General features: G+C 41.6%; 1 protein-coding gene across 4 annotated transcripts in view; it reads left to right on the top strand.

Annotated features, from left to right (window-relative positions):
- Positions 1-3,605: 3,605 nt before the first annotated feature.
- Spidr (scaffold protein involved in DNA repair) overlaps positions 3,606-20,884 on the top strand; it is a 209,266-nt gene continuing 191,987 nt past the window's right edge. For all 4 annotated transcript variants that reach the window (XR_005287227.1, XM_038346408.1, XM_038346407.1 and 1 more), the window contains exons 1-2: positions 3,606-3,671; positions 20,600-20,755. Coding sequence is in view for 3 of the 4 variants with exons in the window: in XM_038346408.1 (XP_038202336.1) it covers positions 3,639-3,671; positions 20,600-20,755 (189 nt within the window). In the remaining variant the exon portion in view is untranslated. The remainder of the gene's footprint in view (positions 3,672-20,599; positions 20,756-20,884) is intronic.

The raw sequence follows: 20,884 nt of genomic DNA, 5'->3' as shown, positions 1-20,884 counted from the left end.
AAGTATAGTTAAAAAATTATAATAGTATGATAAAGCAAAGAAACAAAAATCTAGACTCTGAAAAGAGACCAAAACTCATTCAGGTCTCATATCCCATTAAATGCCATGTACAGACAATTGTAACAACTCCAACTTTGATACAAATTAAGTTCTCTCATGACCCACCTGTGAACAGAACAGAGGAATTGAAGTCAGATTCTAGATTGAGCAGAACCAGGGGACTCGAGGAGAGTTGTGTTGATCTCTTTATTGGTTTTCTCTGAAAGATTTCTTCCAGGACAGCTCAGGGTTGGATGGAGGGACAGAGACGCAATGATAAACAGATGGACTTCTCACCACTTTCACCAGATGTACTTCCAAGTCTCATGGCCAGTAGGGGCTGCATGCATAAAGTCCTTAAATGTGCTCAGCTAGGGAAAGGAAATACCTCGCCTATTGTGTTCCTTAGGCAACTAGAGGGAGACATTTCTCCCAGAAGAACAAACAAAAATCCTAGGGAGAGGAGTTCACACAGGAGGATAATGTAGGAAAGTCTGTATTATCGGCAGGTTCCAAGCTCTGTGTATGTAAATGTGTTCAGATAGGTTTATCTACCTTTGGCACTCAGTGGCACCAGGTTTATAGTCTCTTCCTTTTAATGTATTCCACCATTAAACTTTCTTAAAGTTGTTTTCTATTCCACCAAATTATTTTGAAAGATTTAATTTACACACACACACACACACACACACACACAGTTATTTTTCCTGTTTATGTCTGCGTACCACATGTATGCAGTGCCCATAAAGTCCAGAAGAGGGCAGTGGATCTTATGGAACTGAAGTTACAGTCGGCTATTATGCTTGATGTGAGTGCTGTCAACCAAACCTGGGTCTTCTGCAAGAACAACAGGTCGCTTTAACTTCTAAGTCACCTCTCCAACCGCACTTGCCATAGTCTTAACATATAGCCATCGGTGTTATTCTTTTTGACAATCACAGCCATGTGGACAAGATAAAAAAGAATAACTATTCAGAAATGAATGAAGCTATGCTTTTCCTTGAGCACCTCCTTTATTGTATTATCAGTTGACATAATTACATTACTCTTGCTTAAACCTTGTATTTTAATCTTGTAAAATTTGTGTCTCCTAAGATGTGCAACTATTTCAAACTAAACTCTTTCTGACTTCAACTATTTCCTTCTACAGAAAATCCTCTTTTCTGACCAACAGATTGTGTGGTCATCCTTAGGCAGGGACCATGCCTTTCATCACCATGGGATCGGTTATAGAAGAATGACTGATTATAATTGTACTTCCGAAAAAGATTTTTGGGATCACAACTTTATGGCAGAATTATGGCAGGAGACTACAGACTAGAAAAAGCTGGATCAGTATTAGCATATAAAAGAAATCAACAGGGCTGGAGAGATGGCTCAGCGGTTAAGATCACTGATTGTTCTTCCAGAGGACCTGAGTTCAATTCCCAGCAACCATATGGTGGCTCACAACCATCTGTAATGAGATCTGGCGTCCTCTTCTGGCCTGCAGGCACACATGCAGTCAGAATATTGTATACATAATAAATAAATAAAATCTTTAAAAAAAAAAAAGAAATCAACAGGCAGAGAAAGCTAAAAGAATCACCCTCACCCGGTCTTATACAACAAATTGAGCATGCACAAGAAAAACCAAACTATATCTATATGAATATTGGTGAGGAGACTGTACGTGGATGACCAATCAAGGGTCATAAGGCTTCCAGCCCAATGTTTTTGGAGCACATTTTGTTTGTTTTTCAAACTCACTAGCTTACGCTTATTCTTGGGAGGGTTTCCAGTTTTTAAATAGACTATTTGTGTTTGCATTTCTGTTTTTTTTTCTATATTTGTATTTCTAACCACATATCCATGGTTCATTTCTTTGCAGCAAGACACAGAACTGGTATATTTGAGCATGTGTTCCTACAGCTCCTGTAGGTTCCCTTTAGATTTAAATCTGTGTCTACAAAAGTTTGAGCAGAAACACTCAGTAAAGAAGAGTTTTATCAGAGGAGGTGACAGTCTAGTATTGTATCAGAGCTACAGATGGAGTATAAATCAATAGAAAAACCTACATATTCCCAGAAAGACAAAAAAAGTGCATTTGAAGAAGAAACCAAACTTAGTTTTTGTTTTTATGTAGCCCAGGATAGCCTTGAACTTGCTATTTCTGACATTAAATTCTTGGCTCCTCTAATGCTAGAAATAAATCCTTGTAGTAAATTTTCAATATGAGGTGCACTTAGTGTCCATCAAAGGGTTACAGATAAACAGGAAGTGCTAGACCCCCTTCTTCCTCAGCTGGCAGGTGGTGTCTGCTTGTCTCAGATCTCCAGAATGGAAAGGCTGCAAGCTGGTTACCTGCCTGGGCCTACAACGGGAATGAAGGCACTTTCAGGCCCCGGGAGTCGTCATTAGATGAGGCATTGCGTTTTGACCATTAGGATGGGGGAATTTGGGAAAGGTGTCATGCTAGAAGAATGTGGAGATTGTAATTCGTTAAAGTAGGAGCCTATGAGGAAAGGAGGTCAGGTATTTCTTGCAACTAGGGACTTTAAAAGAAGTTGTCTTGTCAGGTGTGATAGTGCGTAGTAAAAATCCCTCAGGAGGCAACAGCAGAAGGATCTCTGTGAGCTTGAGGCCAACCTGGTCTACATAGTTCTAGGATAGCCAGGGCTGTATGAAGAGACCTTGTCTCAAAAAACCAAGACAAACAGACAGACAAAAACAAAAAACAAAAAAACCAAAAAAAACCCCCAAAAAACACCGTCTTGCACCAAGTCAGTATGCCAGCATTTTGCCTTTTTTTTTTTTTTTTTTTTTTTTTTTTTTTACGCTGGAGTCCCATTTTGCAGGATGGTGTATTTAAAACTGCTTCACTTTCAGTAGTTTCTCTAATTCATTACAGAGTGAGGGTCTTGTTTTCCTCTCTGCCTGTCTTCGGCTTATAGACTTGAGTCATCACCCCTGGCTCTAAGCTCCACTTCTGTACGTATTTCTGAACACAATTATCTTTACAAGCTCTTCTATTAATCCAGTTTCCACTCAAGTACTAGCTCTCCTTCCTGTTGGTTTGGAAGATTCTCAAAGCACCTAGTCACAAGTACGTTCAAGTGCTTTAAAACATCCAAGGAATGACTACTTCTTCCAAATTAATCTCTGAACCAGCATCTAGAAACAAGAACGGAAGTTCTCTGACTTCACCTCAGATCCATAGTATGTGAAATCAACTTTATAACAAATCCAACTAAAGTTCCTGAAGTCTTTTTAAAAATTGTTAATCCTTGCTCTTGATACTTGCGAATTCTTCCTTATTAGATGGGGAACTGCTTTCTCTGGCTTACTAGCGTTTGATTACTAATTAACAATAATTATTGAATTATCTACTTAAGGTATTTATTTCAGGGTGGCACTTCCCAGGCGCCTCAGGGAGAGTGAGGATCAGCCTAGCGGAGCAGCGCCCTCGGGCGCCCAAACACAAAGAGAACGGCCCTAAGCCTTTGGAACCCGGGCTCCGGTTTCCGGAAGTGGCGGGGCGCGCGAGGGGCGGCTTCCGGAGGAATGGATTCCGGAAGGGGCTGGGAGTGAGGGCGAGGGGTGGGCCGTGCGAGTGGGCGATGTCTGGCGGCGGCCGCGCTGGCGGGTCTAAGGTACGCTCTGCAGTCGCTGTGGAAGCCGAGCGCTCGGCACCCGGCTCCGTGGGCTTCCCGTGCTGGCCCTGGCCCGGGTTGATGGGCACGCGCGGGTTGTGGCGGTCGGTGTGGAGCAGGGCGCCCTCGCCCTGTCCCCCTGCCCGGGAACCGAGCGCGTGGGCGGCAGGCGGAGGACGGAACGCGCCGCTGGGCAGAGATTTAGAATGAGTGTGTTAGCCGGAGTCTGGCCATTCATTCGTCTCCGTTTACTCTGTTGCCTATCACATCAGGACAGGAGGTATCTTCACTGCACCGCTTTCCCGCCCAAACTTTCTGAGAGGAGTCGCTTCTCCAGTGCGCTCCCGCGATCTCTGTACGCTGCAGGCGTGGCTCGTAGGAACTCTTACACGGGTGACATTTAAGTGAACGTACCTTCTCTTCGTTGCTCCGACGGTGTGCTCCTCACTTACAGATGTTTGCTTCCTAATACTCACAGTTTAACACAGCAAACGGTCTGCTCTTCGCTTTAGCTTGCGGAAAGAATATCCCACGGAAATGCCTCAACTTTCTTATCCCTGCCATTCCCCTTATTTCTCAAATAGACCCAAAAGACAACCCTGCGGATTTTGTAGCTGACTTAGAGAGCAAAAGCACATATGAACTATGACTTAAAAACTAATTCAACTTTTGAAAGATTAAAATGTGAAAAAGAGGAATTAGAACATTACTAAATCTACCATAAATTATTTAATTACGGCAGCAATCGATACCCTTGTCACCAGTGTTTAAGCATCCCTGAAGTCCTGATTTGCTCTCCTAGCTGTTCATTGACTTTTCCCTACTGCCCTGCTCCGAGTTTTGACATTGTGCTTTTTGTCAACTTTAGGAGTTTGCCCTGGGCAGTCTTTTTTTTTTTTAATTAATTAATTAATTTGTTTATTATGTATACAGTATTCTTTCTGCAGGCCAGAAGAGGGCACCAGGCCTCATTACAGATGGTTGTGAGCCACCACGTCATTGCTGGGAATTGAACTCAGGACCTTTGGAAGAGCAGGCAATGCTCTTAACCTCTGAGCCATCTCTCCAGCCCCCTGGGCAGTCTTATACAAGTTACAGTGTGTTATGAAGCCATCATTCTTTTAGGTTACAGGGATCTGACAATTTTTCCTAATTTAGTAACACTGTATTTGACTTTTTGTTTCTGCCTCTTCATTGTATTATTTTTCCACAGTTTTCCTTTTCAGTAGTTGTGTTCATTGCTGCTGTGTAAAACTTGCCCCCAAACGGAAGCAGCTTTCAACAGGTATTGCTGCCAAGGGCCAGGAAGCCGAGTGTAGCTTAACCTGGTGGTTGTTGCTCGATGTTTCTCACAGGGTCTTCCCCCAAGTAAGCTTCAGTGTGTTCTGCTCATAGGGTGGCTTACAACAGAGTAGTGGACTTCCTTAGCAGCAGGTGAGAAAGGGTCTCATGTAACACAGGCTGGCCCTGAATTCACTCTCAGTGAAGGTGACCTTGAACCTTATCATTCTGCCTCTACCATCAAATGCCAGCTTTCATTTAAAATTTAATTTCTTGGGGGATGGGGAGGGATCAGGGCTCAGTATATAGCTGTGGCTGGTTTGGAACGTATTGTGTAGATGAGGCTGGCCTCAAACTTGGAGTGACCATCCTACCTCCATGTCCCCATTGTTGGATTTACAAATGTGAGCCACCACATCAAGCGTCATTTAATTCGTTTATCAGTCCTTCGAAGAGGTACTGTTTGTCTCAGGGTATGGATGATGACAGTGACCCCTAACAGGAGGTTAAGTGATTTGACCACTGTACATAGCATTCAGATTGTCTTGCTCATCTCGCTTTGTTTTCCTGCTTCGTGGTCTTCCACACCTTCCATACTATGGCCAGGTTTAATTCCTTTTTTCTCCCCCTTCCATTTTTTTTGAGACAGGGTTTCTTTGTGTAATAGCCCTAGCTGTCCTGAAACTCTCTTTGTAGACTGGGCGGGCCTCAAACTCACAGAGATCCGCCTGCCTCTGCCTCTCGAGTGCTGGGATTAAAGGTGTGTACCTCTTTGCCAGGCTGTGTCTATACTTTTGATTCCTTAGTATAAACATTCTAAGGTTAGGAATGGTGTCTCCAATTCATTCTCCTTAGAGCAACCGCCATCACTGGTAAATAGGTGATGAACTTGTGAGTATACTAGGTGTGAAGAAACATGGAGAAATACCTTGCTCACAAATCGTTAGTATCAGCTTCAGCTCTTCAACTTCCTGCTCACAGAGTTCTGGACAAAACACTGTCATCCTAAATAATAACTGGAGAGATATTTCCAAAGACTAATGATAGTCTTTTGAGATGGGTATACCGTAGTAAAGTATAAGCACATTCAAAGAGAATGAAGTGAGGGGAAATATTTAAAGACCATTAAGAGAAAAATAAAGAAAATTGTGCTTTTATGATGATCCCTTCTCTTTGGCTTACTGTTGCTGCGATAAAACACCATGACCAAAGCAACTTGTGGACAAAAGGATTTATATTAGGCTTTTATTTCCACATCATGGTTTAGTATCAAAGGAAGTCAAGATAGGAACTCCAGCAGGGCAGGAACCTGGAGGCAGAAGCTGATGTAGGGGCCTTGGAGGGATGCTGCTTACTGGCTTCTCAGCCTGCTTTATTACAGAACCCAGGACCACCACCAGCCCAGAGATAGCATTGCCCACAATGGGCTGGGGGCTGGGCCCTCCCCCATCTGTACCAGCTAAGAAGATGCTCTACAGGTTTGCCTGCAGCCTGATCTTATGGAGGTTCCTCCTCTAAGATATCTCTAGCTTGTGTCAAGTTTACATAAAACTAGCCAGGATATCTTCTCCAACACGATTTCAGGTCCTCATCACCAAACCTTTTATAAGTGCTTCTTGCTTGATGGCTATCACTTGACAGACATTATTTAAACCCAGTGTGCACTTCCATTTGAATTGAAGTATGGCTTTTGATTTTCAGGAAGGCAGGAGAGAAGGCGCTATCAGAGTACGAACAATCCACTGTTCTAGAAGGATTTGGTTCTATGCAGAATAAGATTAGTTTTATGCAGCAGGAAGAGAGGGAAGAAGGAACTGAGTAGATGGAAGTTTTGTGGGCCATTATAATGGCTGCTATTTTCTCCCTTAGGGAAGATATGGCAGGCCAAGTTAGGCTTGCATGGAGACAGATAAGGAAGTGTACGTTTGGTGTGTGTGTGTGTGTGTGTGTGTGTGTGTGTGTGTGTGTATGTGTGTATCATGGACCATGTGTGGAGGTCAAGAGAACAACTTGTGGGATTTGGTTCTCTCTACCATGCAGCTCAGGCCTGGTGTGGCAAGTCCCCACTGAACAATCTCACTGGCCTTTTTACTACTTTTTCTGGATTCTTCACTATACATACACACATTTTCATAGTCTGCATATGCACATTTTACCACTTGAAGTAAATTACAGAAAATTTTCTTTTTTATATATTAAAAAGGAAAACCATCATTTCCCCTTACTTTCTGTCACATTCAACATGATCACTCCTGTTATCCAGATGTGTAGGAGATTTATTTAACTTTGTTCCAATCAGTTTCTCAGTAAACACTAAATGGGATCCTATATATAATTTTATTACATTCTGATGCTTTCTAATTAGAATAATATAAGATCCCACAGGTTGAGGGCTTTTTCCTGTAGACTGCTTTTGCCTCAAATGCCAGTAGCAAGATGACTTTTCAGTATGGTCCTAGTTTGCTTTCTATTGCTGTAAAAAGACCATAACAAAAAAGCAACTTGGGGAAGAAAGGATATATTTCATCTTACAGGTCAGTCTATCATGAAGGGAAGTCATGGCAAGAGCTAAAGCAGGAACCCAGAGGCAAGAACTGAAGCAGGGGTCAGGGAGAAATGCTGCTTGCTGGTTTGGTCAGCTCGCTTTCTTCTGCAACCCAAGACCATTTGCCAGTGCTTGCTTTTCTCTAGCAAATGTTTTTGGCATCTCTGTAAAATATGAAGTAGCTGAAGTTATGTGTGCTCCCTTCCATTTTGTTCCAGGAAATATTTTTATTTCTTTTTTGATTTCTTCTTTGATCCATTCATCATGCAGTAATGAGTTGTTGAATCTCCATGAGTTTGTGTATTTACTAGAGATTTGTTTGGTGTCAAGTTTAAGTTTTATTGCATTGTGGTCAGATAGGATACCCGAAGTGATTTCAGTTTTTGAATTTGTGACTTGTTTTATGTCCCAGCATGTGGCCTATTTTAGAAAAGCTTCCATGTGCTGCTGAGTAGATATGTATTCTTTGATGTTTGAGTGGAATATGCTGTAGGTACTTGTGAAGCCCATTTGATGTTTGATGTCAATTAGTTCTGATGGATGCTTCTGTTTATTTTTTGTTCAGATAACTTGTCTATTAGACAGTGGTGTACTGAAATCACTATTAATGGGTTGATGTTAATCTATGTCTTTGAATCCAGGAGTAGATTTTTTATGAAATTCAGCACCTGAGTTCAGTGAATATATATTTAGGATAGTAATGTCTTCTTGGTTAACTGTTCCTTTGGTTAGAATGAAGTGTCTATCTTTATCTTTTATGATTCACTTCAGTTGACGTGTATTCTGAAATTATTTTGGCCACATATTTCTTTCTGGTTCCATTTGATTGGAGTGTTTTTCTTTATCCTTTTACTCTAAGGTAATATCTGTCTTTAAAACTGAGATTCTTGTAGACAGCAGATAGGTAGATTTTGCTTCTTGTTTCATTCAGTCAGTTTGTGCTTATTGATCAGAGAACTGAGGTCATTGATATTTAAAGATATTAGTGAAGTGTGTGTGTGTGTGTGTGTGTGTGTGTGTGCAATTTTCTGCCATCTTGTCAGTTTTTGGTGTTGCTGTTTGTGTTCTCAGTGGTATTTGTGTTTTAATGATTATGGCTTCCTAATTCTTTCCACAGTCTCTCTGTTATACTTATTTCTTTTCTTGTTTAGAAATAATGCCTGTTGTATTTTCTCAGGCTTGGTTTGCTGGATATAAATTGTTTAGGCTCTTTATGTTGTGGAAACTTTTTCTTTCAGCTACGGCAGATAATTTTGCTTGGTATATTAATCTCTGATGGTTATCATTGTCTTTTAGGACTTGGAATGCATTGCTCCAGGCTCTTCTGGCTTCCAAATTTCCTTTGAGAAATCAGTAGTTACTCTGATGGGTTTTCCTTTAGATGTCATTTGTGGTTTTCCACTGACAGTCTTTAGTACTCTTTCTTTGTTCTATATACTTTGGTGTTTTAACTATGATATATACCTTGGGATATTTTCCTTACTGGACTTAATCTGTTTTGTGTTCTGTGTGCTTCTTTTGTCCATGTGAGTGTGTTTTCCTTAGTTTGGAGATCTCGCTGAAGATCAGTTCTGTGGCATTGACCTGGGATTCCTCTTCTTCATCTTTTAGAATTACTTAAAAACTTGATCTTTTCATGGTGTCTGAAATTTCTAGTCTATTTCTTTCCTGTGATTTTTTTTTTTAGAAATTTTCATATTCCTTGCTTTTTTTGGCCTAGATTCTTTACTTTGTCTTCCAGTCCCAATATTCTATCTTCTGTTTGAGTTATTTCTATTTGTAAGGCTCTCCTTTGATTTTTTTTTTTTTTAGTGGGTTATTGGGTTTTTTAATTCCATCTTCATTTTGGTTTGAGTCCCATTCAGTGTTTCAGATGTTCACATTTTGGATTGTTGTCTTCATTTTTATCATCCCTTTGTTTTTGTTTTCTTGGGCATCACTCAGGAGCTTATTCTAAGTTCTTTCTCCTTAATTTAATTGATATTTTTCTATGTATCTTTTTAAAACTCTTTGAATTTTTTGAAGTTTTGATTAATCTTTTAAATTCCCTGTCCTGGGGTTTAGTCAATTCTCATTGGCAAAAATTCTGTAAGACAGGTTTGTTTGTTTGTTTGTTTGTTTATTGTAGAGAAGATGTTGGTTTGATCTTCCATACTGCTTGTAATTTTCAGATGAGATATAGGCATGTGGATTTCTTTGATTGGTTCAAAGTCTGATAGGAACAGCAGGCTGGGGCAGAGGAGAACATATGGGAGTGGTCTTGGCCTAGATTTTTGAAATGGATTGGGTGATATGAAGTTAGATGCATGGAGCAGACTGTGCTGGTGCAGATGCTGTGGGTTCTGGTCCACATATAGCCTAGAATGTGGAGCTATATCTTGCTGGCTTGTAACATGAAGGGGGCCTGCTTGTTGGGTGTTTCTGTCCTGCCCAGTATCCCCAGCTGTTTAGCCCCAAAGAAAATCACACAGAGATCTCTATAAGTTATAAAGGTGATTGGTCCATTAGGTCAGGCTACATATTAGCTCTTGTAACTTATATTAACCCATTGTTCTTATCTATGCTAGCCACATGGTTTGGTACCTTTTCTCAGCAGGGCAGCTCACATCTTGCTTCTTCTGAGTCTGGGCAGGAGTGGGAGGAATCAACTTCCTCCTTCCCAGAATTCTCCTGTTCTCATTGCATCATTTCTACTTCCTGTCTGGTTTTCCCGCCTATACTTCCTGCCTGGCCAATCAGTGTTTATTTAAAACATGATCGACAGATTACAGACAATTCTCCCGCACCACTGGCTGGAGAGGGTGAATGTATTATGGGAGTGGGCTGTGGGTTGGGACTAGGCAGGGGTGATTCTGGTGGAAGCCTAGGGGTTAGCTGAGGCTCAGGCAAGGTTAGTTAGACTAGGTGTCACTATTAGATGTACTAGATTGGGTAGGTTGTGAAGAGTGTGTGGAGGGGAGGGTGCTAGACTGGAGAAGGGTGTTTCAGCTAAGTTTTTGTCTAAGGAACGGAAACACTGGATGGGTCACTTCTCTCTGGGTTAGTGCCATTTCCTGAGGAATCTGTTAATTAAAATTTTCTTTGACAGTTTTGTGCTTATGTTAGGCCTTTATCTTAAAAGGAGCCATAACAACCTTTAAAATTTTTAAAAATTTTATTTGGTTTGGAATTGTTGCAGAGTAAATTTGAAGTGAATGAAGGAGAGGGAAGTTGAAGCTCTTCTGGTAGAGGAGATGGGGATAGATAGAGCAGGAGAGATGGGAGCAGAGGGCTAAAACAGTTATGTTGTTGCTCAGAATTTATATTTTGTTCTGATGGAGTCTTTTAAGGATGTTTTTAATCTCCTGTCCTACATATGTTTCTTCAGTTCTGAGCTGTTTTCCCAGTGCTCTAAACTTCGTCTAGGTTAACATGCTTATCATTTCTTCTCTTAGCCTCTTCAAATTCGGCTTAAAGTAGGTTTCCCATTCGTTATGTTTTGATTTATTGCCTATGTTTATAGTTTCACAAATAGAAATACTGATTTTAGAATATCAGAAATTTTCCGTTGAGGGAACTATAAAATTAAATTACTTTTGGTTTAGGTTTCCCAGTTTTCAAAATATTTGTAACCTAAAGTACATAATTAACATATGTGGAGCAGTTGGGAATACCAGAAGGTGGCTTATCCCCGAACAGTTCTTTCTTTGTACTCTTGGTTCCTTTTTTGTTTTTCAGACTTTTCTCGGGGATATGTACTGGTTCAGGTATATGAATGCTTTGGGATTGATTCTCTTGACTCTCAACTTGAGATTATTTTCTACTACAGTGTCTTGGGGGTCCTGTGGCATATTTAAGGGAACTTGAGGGTGTCAAAACATGAGGCAGTCAGACTGTCCTGTGTGTCTTCCTAGCTTGCCTTAGTATTCTGCTGCATTGAAGAGATGCCATGACCATGGCAACTCTATAAAAGAAAACATTTAATTAGGGCTTGCTTTTAGTTTCAGAGACTTAGTCCATTTTCTTCATGGCTGGAAGCAAGGTGGCATGCAGGCAGACGTGGTGCTAGAGAGTAACTGAGAGTTCCACATCCAGACCCGCAGACAGCAGTCAGAGAAAGACACTAGGACTTGCTTGAACTTTTGAAATCCCAAAGCCCACCCCTACTGACCTACTTCCTCCAACAAAACCACACCTACTCCCACAAGGCCACATTTCCTAATTCCCCCCAAGTAGTGCCATTCCCTGATCACCAAACATTCAAATGTATGAGCCTCTGGGAGCCATTCCTATTCAGTTCACTACATTCCGTTCCCTGGTTTGCACGTAGGTTTGTAGCCACATCATAATGAAGAAAAAAAAAGAAAGAAAAAGAAAAAAGAAAAAAAATGCTTTCACTACCTTAAAAGTTCCCACTGTTTAAAAGTCCAAAGTCTTCTGACCCCTGTAAAATCAAAATCAAAAGACAGCTCACATACTTCCAGTTTAAAGCGGCCCAAAATATACGTCACTATTCTGAAAGGGTGGAAAGGGAGCATAGTGAGGAAATACTGGACCAAAGCGAGACCTAAAACCAGCAGAGCAAACTCCAGCCTCTGCATCCCATGCCTGATGTCAAAGGGCTTTTCAGACTTCCAACTCATTTCAGCTTTGTTGACTACATTACACTTCTCTCTCTTGGGCTGGTTCCACCCCTGGTTTGCAGTTTTTCTTGGCAGGTTTCTCATGGTTCTGGCATCTCCCAGCATCTTGGGGTCTCCATTGAAATCCAGGCTTCACCTTCACGGCTTCATATAATGGCCTCTCTAGGCCTCCATGCAGGGACACCCCTGACATATGCCTGGTCTCATCAGCTTTCTTTTGCCATGGAGGGAGATTCTGTAACCCCTTTCTTGTATCCTTGACTCTAAAGCCTGAACTTTACATGGCTGAAGCTGCCAAGTTCTGCTTGCTGGGCCTGGAACTTGGCCCCCTTGTTCAATTACATCTGCAGCAGCTTTCTGTTGTTGATTGTTTCCTTCCCTGCTTAAGCTTCTCTCCAATTCCTTTCCACAGGTTGGATGGGATCTTGCCTTGAGGTCATCACTCCCTCTATTCCATTTCTTTTTTTTTTTTTTTTTTTTTTTTTTGGTTTTTTGAGACAGGGTTTCTCTGCAGCTTTTTTAGAGCCTGTCCTGGAACTAGCTCTTGTAGACCAGGCTGGCCTCGAACTCACAGAGATCCGCCTGCCTCTGCCTCCCGAGTGCTGGGATTAAAGGCGTGCGCCACCACCGCCCGGCTCTATTCCATTTCTTAATCTGTTTATCTCCTTGAGCATAGATTTTAGATCCATTACACAATCTGGTGCTCCTTTTCTCCTCAAACTATACTTTTTTTGTATTTTTTCTTGCTCAGCTTGCTCCTTTTTATTATAGATCTGTGTAAGATTGGCCACTAACAACCACGGGAACAGCCAATACTAGGCTGTTTTGAAATCTCTTCTGCCAATGCCATTAATCCAAAACTGTTCAATTTAGCTTTGGGCATACTATTTGGGCAAGGGCAAAACACAGCCACGTCCTTTGCCAAAATATCACAAGCACAGTCTCTAGGCCACTTACTAATATTCTTTTCTTGAGATGAGCCATCATAATCTACATTGCTCTCAGCTCTGTCTTCCACGTTCCTACTAGTATGGCCAAGAAGCCCCACTTGAGTTGTTCAACTGCTTTCTTAATCCAGAGTCCCAGAATCCACATTCCGCCAGCAAGCAGCATGGGCAGGTTTGCCACAGCAGTACCCAGAAGTTCCAGAAGTTGTTTTGTCTTAGTCAGTGTTCCGTTGCTATGAAGAAACACCCTGACCACAACTCTTGTAAAAGAAAACATTTAGTTGGGGCTTGCTTACCTTTCAGAGGTTTAGTCCATTGTCTTCATGGCGTGGAGTGTGGTGACAAGAAGGCAGGCTTGGTGCCAGAGAGTAGCTGAGAAATAGGCAGCAGGCAGAGAGTGACATTGAGGCTTAGGCCTTTGAAACCTCAAAGCAACCCCCAGTGACACACTTTCTCCAACAAGGCCACACCTCCTAATCCCTCAAGTAGTGCTACTTTGATGACCAAGCATTCAAACATAGGAGCCTCTGGCAGCTAGCCAGTAAGTTTTCTTGGGCTGAAGGGAGCAAGTAAGTACTTCTTACCTTTGGTGTTTTTTTTATTTTCCATATCAACCACAGTTCCCCCTCCCTCACCACCTTCTGCCTTCCCCATCCTCCCAACCCACCCATATCCACTCCTCAGAAAGGGTAAGGCCTCCCATGTGGAGTCAACAAAGCCTGGCACATTAAGTTGAGACAGGACCAACACCCCCCTCCTCCCCGCCCCCATCAAGCTGAGCAAGACATTCCACCATAGGGAATGGGCTCCAAAAAACTAGCTCATGCACCAGGGATAGATTCTGGTACCATTGCCAGGGGCCCTTCAAATAGGCCAAGCCACACAACTGTTGCCCATATGCAGAGGGCCTAGATCGGTCCTATTCAGGTTCCCCAGCTGTTGGTCTAGAAACCATGAGCTCCTACGAGCTCGGGTCATCTGTCTCTGTGCGTTTCCCTGTCATGATCTTGATCCCTTCCACCCCCACTTTGCTCTTATTATCCCTCCTCCCTCTCTTCGATTGGACTACTGGAGCTCAGCCTGGTACTTGGCTGTGGAGCTCTGCATCTGCTTCTGTCAGTTACTGGATGAAGGCTCTATGATGATAGTTGGGGTGTTCATCAATCTGATTACAGGAGAAGACCAGTTCAGGCGCCCTCTCCACTATTGCTAGGAGTCTTAGCTGTGGTCATCCTTGTGGATTTCTGGGAGTTTCTCTGGCACCAGGATTCTCCCTAACCCCATAACGGCTCTCTCTTAAGATCTCTCTTTCATTACTCTCCCATTCCGTCCCTCACGCAACTCGGCCAGCCTCTTACCTTTGACTTCACATCCAGACAGTCTTGAAAGTCTTGAACCAAAGACAGCAAGGTTGCAGTAAGCAGGAGAAGCTACAGAATACAAAAGGAGATATTGGAATCCTGTCAAAGACAAAAGTCAGACGCTAGCCAGTTAACAAATCAAATGTTCTGAAAGCATACAAACCGAAAACTAACAGGTCTGAAACCAATTAAAGGTCTGAAAGTGAACAAATCTGAAAACATTGGAAAGGTTAGGAATCAAAAATGCTTCTAAAGCAAACAAAAAATTGATATCTTTAACCAGATATTTCAAAGCAAAAAGCAAACAAATAAAAATGTCCAACCCCCAAGCACATCTTAGAATAAACCAACAAAACATCTATCATATCAAGTATGATCCAAGCCACAGAAAGAACTCATCTACCAGCTAAGTCAGTGCCCGACAGTTGAGCACAGAAGGCCCAGTGGTGGCACCTTGTGCCAGTCTGCTTGATTGTTCTAGTGAAAAATGTCTTGTTTTCTTGGTGGATATCAGTGTAGAAACAGCTTTCACTTCAAGAGAGATAGTTTTGCTTTGTTTCCTGGACCTAAAATTGAGTGATCATGCATGTCCAGGAGGATCGATTCAGGTTTCCTAGAATGCTGTGTTTCAGAAAAATAACAATTTCATGACGCTTTTTATAGAAAACGTACAAAGTCAGGGACAGCCTACCTGTAAACCATGGTAAGATGTGTGGGCAGACTATTCAAATTGCTTTTTCTCCTTCTGTTTTTCATAAGATATTATTAGTAGTATGCATTTGTACTTAAATTCATTTTGCATTAATCCTTTTTCATGTAAAGAGGATAAAAAAAATTTTATCCTGCTTCTTTCTAAAGTTTATCATTTCATTACTGAGTAGTATAACTGTGTTTTGTTTTGCATTGAAATGTCAGCTACTGGTTTACATTTTTTTAAATGAAAATAGATTCTTCACTTAAATAGATAATACATCCTGATCACAGTTTCTCTTCCCTCCACTCCTTCCTGCTCCATCATTTTCCCTCTCTCCCAGATTTACTCCCCTCTGTTTCCTCTTCACAGAAGATCAGGCCTTCAAGAGATGACAGCCAAACAGGACAAAATAAGATACACTAAGACAAGGCAAAAGCCCTAAAAAAAAAAAGCTGGACAAGGTAACCCAGTAGGAGGAAGAGTTAAAAGAGCAGGTGAAAGAACAAAGAGACACAGCCACACCCACTGTTTGTCACAAAAGCTCCAAGCTAAGAGCCATAACATATGGACAGGACCTGATACAGACCCGTGCAGGCCCTGTGCTTGCTGTTCAGTCTCTGCGAGCTTGTGTGAGCTCACAGTTGATTTGGCGGTGGGCCTTGTTTTTCTGCTTCACCCTTCTACAGTCTTTCTGCCCTCTCGTCCATAGGGGTCACTGATTTTCTAGGGGAGGGGCCCAATAGAGACCTCCAATTTAGACTCTCCGTATTATGTCTGGCTGTGGGTCCCTGCACCTGCTTCCGTCTGCTGCCAGAGGAAGCCTCTCTGATGATGACTGGACAAGGCACTGATCTATGAATATAGTAGAATATCATTAGGAGTCATTTCATTAATCTTCCTTCCTTCCTTCCTTCCTTCCTTCCTTCCTTCCTTCCTTCCTTCCTTCCTTCCTTCCTCCTTTTCTTTTTTTGCCAGTTGTATTTGGTTTTACCCTAGGTCTCGGGTCTATCCAGTCTGTTTCCTGGCCATCCAGGCAGCTGGGCATGGGCTCCTTGTTATGACGATGGCCTCAAGTTAAACCAAGCATTTTTTGGCCACTTCTACAATCTGCTCCACCATTGCCCTACCACAAAGCACAGATTGTACTTTGAAGGTTTTGTGAGTGGGTTTGTGTCTAGGTTTCTCTTTTCATAACTTACCGAGTATCTATCTTCTCTTGCCAGAGAGACTAGAACATAGGGGTGAAGGCTCCATGCAGTCACCAACTTGACCTCTCTGTGTTCAGTGTACTGTATGGGTGTTGTCCTCGGCAGTGGGGCCCTGCTGTCAGTTTTCAGAGAGCTGTCCTAGCTTCAGCCTGGGTTGTTTAGGAATCTCCATGGCCAAAAACTCAACTGAATGAAATCCAATCCCACCACTGAAAGCCTGGGTAGAAGAGATGGCTACTTCAGACTCCATATCCTCCATCGCTAGCAGTTCTCACTAGGGTCACACATAGGTGCCAGGAAGATTCCACTGCACAGGGTTTCCACATCAGTCCCCTGGTGCGCCCCAGTTCCAGCTGTCTCTCCTAGCACTCTCTCCCCCAGCCCTCACCTGCTTCCTCTCACCCCAGTTCACTTGTAAAATTTGTTCTCTCTTCCCTTCCCAGAGAGGTCCATGTGTCCCTCTTCTTCACTGAATCTCTCTGGGTCAGTATATTGTAGCTTGATTTTCTTGATTTAAATACTGTATTTGTCTTTCTGGGTCTGGGTTACCTCACTCAGGATGCTTTTATAGTTTTTATAGTTCCATTCATTTGTCCACAAATTTCATGATGTCATTATTTTATTTACATAGCTGAGTAATACTCCATTGTATAAATGTACCACATTTTCTTTATCCATTTTTTGGTTGAAGAACACCTAGGTTGTTTCCAGGTTCTGGCTATTACAAATAAAGCTGCTGTGAACATAGTTGAGCAAGTGTCCTTGTGATAGAATTGAGTGTCCTTTGGGTATATGGTCAACTTTGGTATACTGGATCTTGGGTAGATGGATTCCTATTTTTCTAAGGAATCTCCATCTTGTTTTCCAAAGTGGCGGTACAAATTTGCACTCCCACCAGCAATGGAGGAGTGTTCCCATAGCACCATATCCTCTGTAGCATAAGCTGTCATTTGTATTTTTTTGTTTTGGTTTTTCGAGACAGGGTTTCCCTGTAGTTTCTAGAGCCTGTCCTGGATCTAGCTCTTGTAGACCAGGCTGGCCTCGAACTCAGAGATCCGCCTGCCTCTGCCTCCCAAGTGCTGGGATTAAAGGCGTGTGCCACCACCACCCAGCTGTACTTTTGGTCTTAGCCATTCTGACAGGTAGGTGTAAGATGCAGTCTCAAGGTAGTTTTAATTTGCATTTCCCTGATGGCTAAGGATACTGAACATTTCTTAGCCATTTGAAATTCTCTGTTGAGAATTCTCTATTTAGATCTGCACTCCACTTTTTAATTAGATTGCCTTTTGATATCTAATTTCTTTATATATACGTATACATATATACACATACATACATACATACAAATATATATATATATATATATATATATATATATATATATATATATATGATATTAGCCTGCTATTAGATGTGGAGTTAGTAAAAACCTTTTCCCATTCTGTAGGCTGCCATTTTGTGCTATTGATGATGTCCTTTGCCTTAGAGAAGCTTTTCAGTTTCATGAGGTCTGATTTATTAATTGTTGATCTTAGTGCCTGCACTATTGGTGTTCTGTACAAAAAGTCATCTCCTGTGCCAATGCGTTCAAGGCTACCTTCCTCTTTTTCTTCAATCAGATTCAGCGTGGCTGGTTTTGCTGAGGTTTTGATCCACAAACCCGAGTTTGTGCTGGGTGATAAATATGGGTCTATTTGCATTCTCTTATATTCAGATGTCCAGTTTGACTAGCACCATTTGTCGAGATGCTTTCTCTTTTCCATTGTGTCTTTCCAGCTTTATTAAAAATCAGGTGCCCGTAGGTGTGTGGGTTTATGTCTGGGTCTTCAATTCAATTCCATTGATCAACGTGCCAATATCATGCATTTTTTTTTTTACTACCATAGCTCTGTAGTACAACTTGAAATCAGGGATGGTAATACCTCCAGCAGCTCTTTTATTATTCATTATTATTTTAGCTATCCTGGGTTTTTTGTTTTCTTCTTTTCTTTTTTTCAAGACAGTGTCTCACTGTGTGGACCAGGCTGGATTTGTATTCAGAACTCACAGAGCTCTGCTTGCCTCTGTCTCCTTAGTGCTGAATTAAAGGTGTACGTTACTACACCTAGCTTTTGCTTTTCCATATTAAGCTGAGGGTTGTCTTTTCAAGATCTGTAAAGAATTGTGTTAGAATTTGGTGGGGATTACATCGAGTCTATAGATTGCTTTTGGTAGAATGGCTATTTTTACTACTCCTACCAATCCATGAGCATAGGAGATCTTTCCATCTTCTGAAATATTCAATATCTTCAATTCCTAAGAGATTAGGGATACAAGAGATATACCCAAACATAATAAAGACAATTATAGGAAGCCTATGGTCAGCATCAAATTAAGTGGAGAGACACTCAAAGCAATTTCACTGAAATCAGGAACAAGACCAGGCTGTCCACTCTTTCCATATTTATTCAATATAGTACTTGAAATATTAGCTAGAGCAATAAGACAATGGAAGGAGATGAGGGGATACAAATTGGAAAGGAAGAAGTCAAAATATCGGTATTTGTAGATGATATGATAATATACATAAATAACCCCAAAAGTCCTATAGGGGAACTCCTACAGCTGATAAACACCATCACTGAAGTGGCTGGATACAAGATTAACTAAAAGCAAGCAAGCAAACAAAAAAACAAAACCCCCCAAACCACCACGACCACCACCACCACCACCACCAAAACCGGTAGCTCTCCTTTATCAAATGACAAATGGACTGAGAAAGAAATCGGAAACAACACACTTCACAATATCCTCACGTAATGTAAGTATCTTGGCTGTAACTAATGAAACTAAGTGAAAGATTTGTATGATAAAAACCTCCAAATATGCCTCACTGTTTCATCTGGGTGGTGTGTCCACGGTGTGTTTTCCGTGTGTTGGCATATTCTTTCCTTTTTTAAAAAAAATATTTATTTATTTATTTATTATGTACACAACGTTCCTTCCATGTATGTTTACATGCCAGAAGAGGGCACCAGATCTCACCAGAGATGGCTGTGAGCCACCATGTGGTTGCTGGGAATTGAACTCAGGACCTCTGGAAGAGCAGTCAGTGCTCTTAACCTCTGAGCCATCTCTCCAGCCCCCGCATATTCTATTCTTTACTCTTTTCCCTCAATAATACCTGTATGGCATTTGACTTTGATAATTTTTTTGTTGTTTATTTTTATAGAATAATTTTTCTTAAATTTTAGAAGGGGGCAGGATTCAGGATAATTTCTGTACCTTATGTTACTTTCTTATGGATATTAAAATAAGGCCACATAGTTCCTGTTATGTAGATGCTTCTTGGTACTGCTTTCTGCCTTTTTATACTAGATATTTTCTTTCTCTCTGTCACCCCTCTGTTGCTGAGGTAATCCCACTCCCGGTATTTTGTTCTCAGTCTGTGGGCTTGTCCAGAAGGGAGCTGTGATAGATGTTTGTCTCATGCTACCCTTAGCCATTCTCATCTTCTAAGGTCTTTGCCTGGTTTAGTTTCAGAACCACTTCCTAGTGACCAGTGGATGTCCAGAAGTGAAGCGTTATTGCCTCCAGCTTCCCTGGCTTCTTCCCCTCAGATATGGACACAGTCAGGTAGTTAGCATAACAAAAGTTATATTTTATTATGCCGAGGGTCATCACTCTAGGTCCATGTTCTAAATTCCTAATTCTGGTCCTAAGCCTATCTTTCTAAGGCTGCTCATCTGTGGGATGTATCTGAGCTAAAGGTCGGGTCCAGTGTCTAACAGAGGTCTCTGATTTGAGAGTCTCCTGGGGGAGACTCTCTGGCTGCAGGGCAGATTAAGGTGGCATCTCTCCGGATGTGCAGAGCAGAACATTGCTCTTGATCTCTGCTTATATACTGTATACTGTCCAGTGGACATCATGGGTTCTAGCACCGTGTCTGGTTTATCCTGTGTGAGTGACATCACTAGGTTCTCATCAGGTATAGCCTTGCGTGTAGCAGGGATCGTGACTATTTTTACAAGTCTAAACGGTAGTTCTTTTTTTTTTTTTTAAGCTATTATGGGATTGTTGGTGGTTTGGTCTCGCTCTTTCTTTGTAGTTTGTTAGTCAGTTATCAGTGGGTTTTGGCTTTGCTCTCCAGCTGTATATCCTGATGACGATTCAGAGGCATTCAAAAGCTATGCTTTTACCGCCACCATTCCTGAGTTCCAAATTACTGACTATATTATAACAAAGGGTTTTTTTCTCTGTTTTTTTTTTTCTTTAAAAATGACTTCTGCAGAGGAAAAGGAATTGGCGTATAGAATACCCTTCGTTTCTAGAAGCAAGGCCACAGCAGTCGAGAAGAGCAAATTTGAAGACAGTGGAAGCAGCTGCCTCTCTTTCTAAAGCGTGGCTCAGGTGTGGAGAAGGATTTCAGAACACTTCTGAGACCCTGGTAGGAGAGCTATGAAACTGTTTTTCATGATTGCAGAAGATCCCGGGTATCTAGCTATTATAACTAGTTTCTTTGGAATTCTCTTATTTTTCAAAGCACTACTTTTCTTTTTCATGCCTTGAGTTCTTT

The sequence above is a fragment of the Arvicola amphibius genome, chromosome 10, assembly GCF_903992535.2.
Source record: "Arvicola amphibius chromosome 10, mArvAmp1.2, whole genome shotgun sequence".
NCBI lineage: Eukaryota > Metazoa > Chordata > Mammalia > Rodentia > Cricetidae > Arvicola > Arvicola amphibius.
Note: the sequence above shows the minus strand (reverse complement) of the source record. Positions and strands in the feature narration are given on the sequence as shown.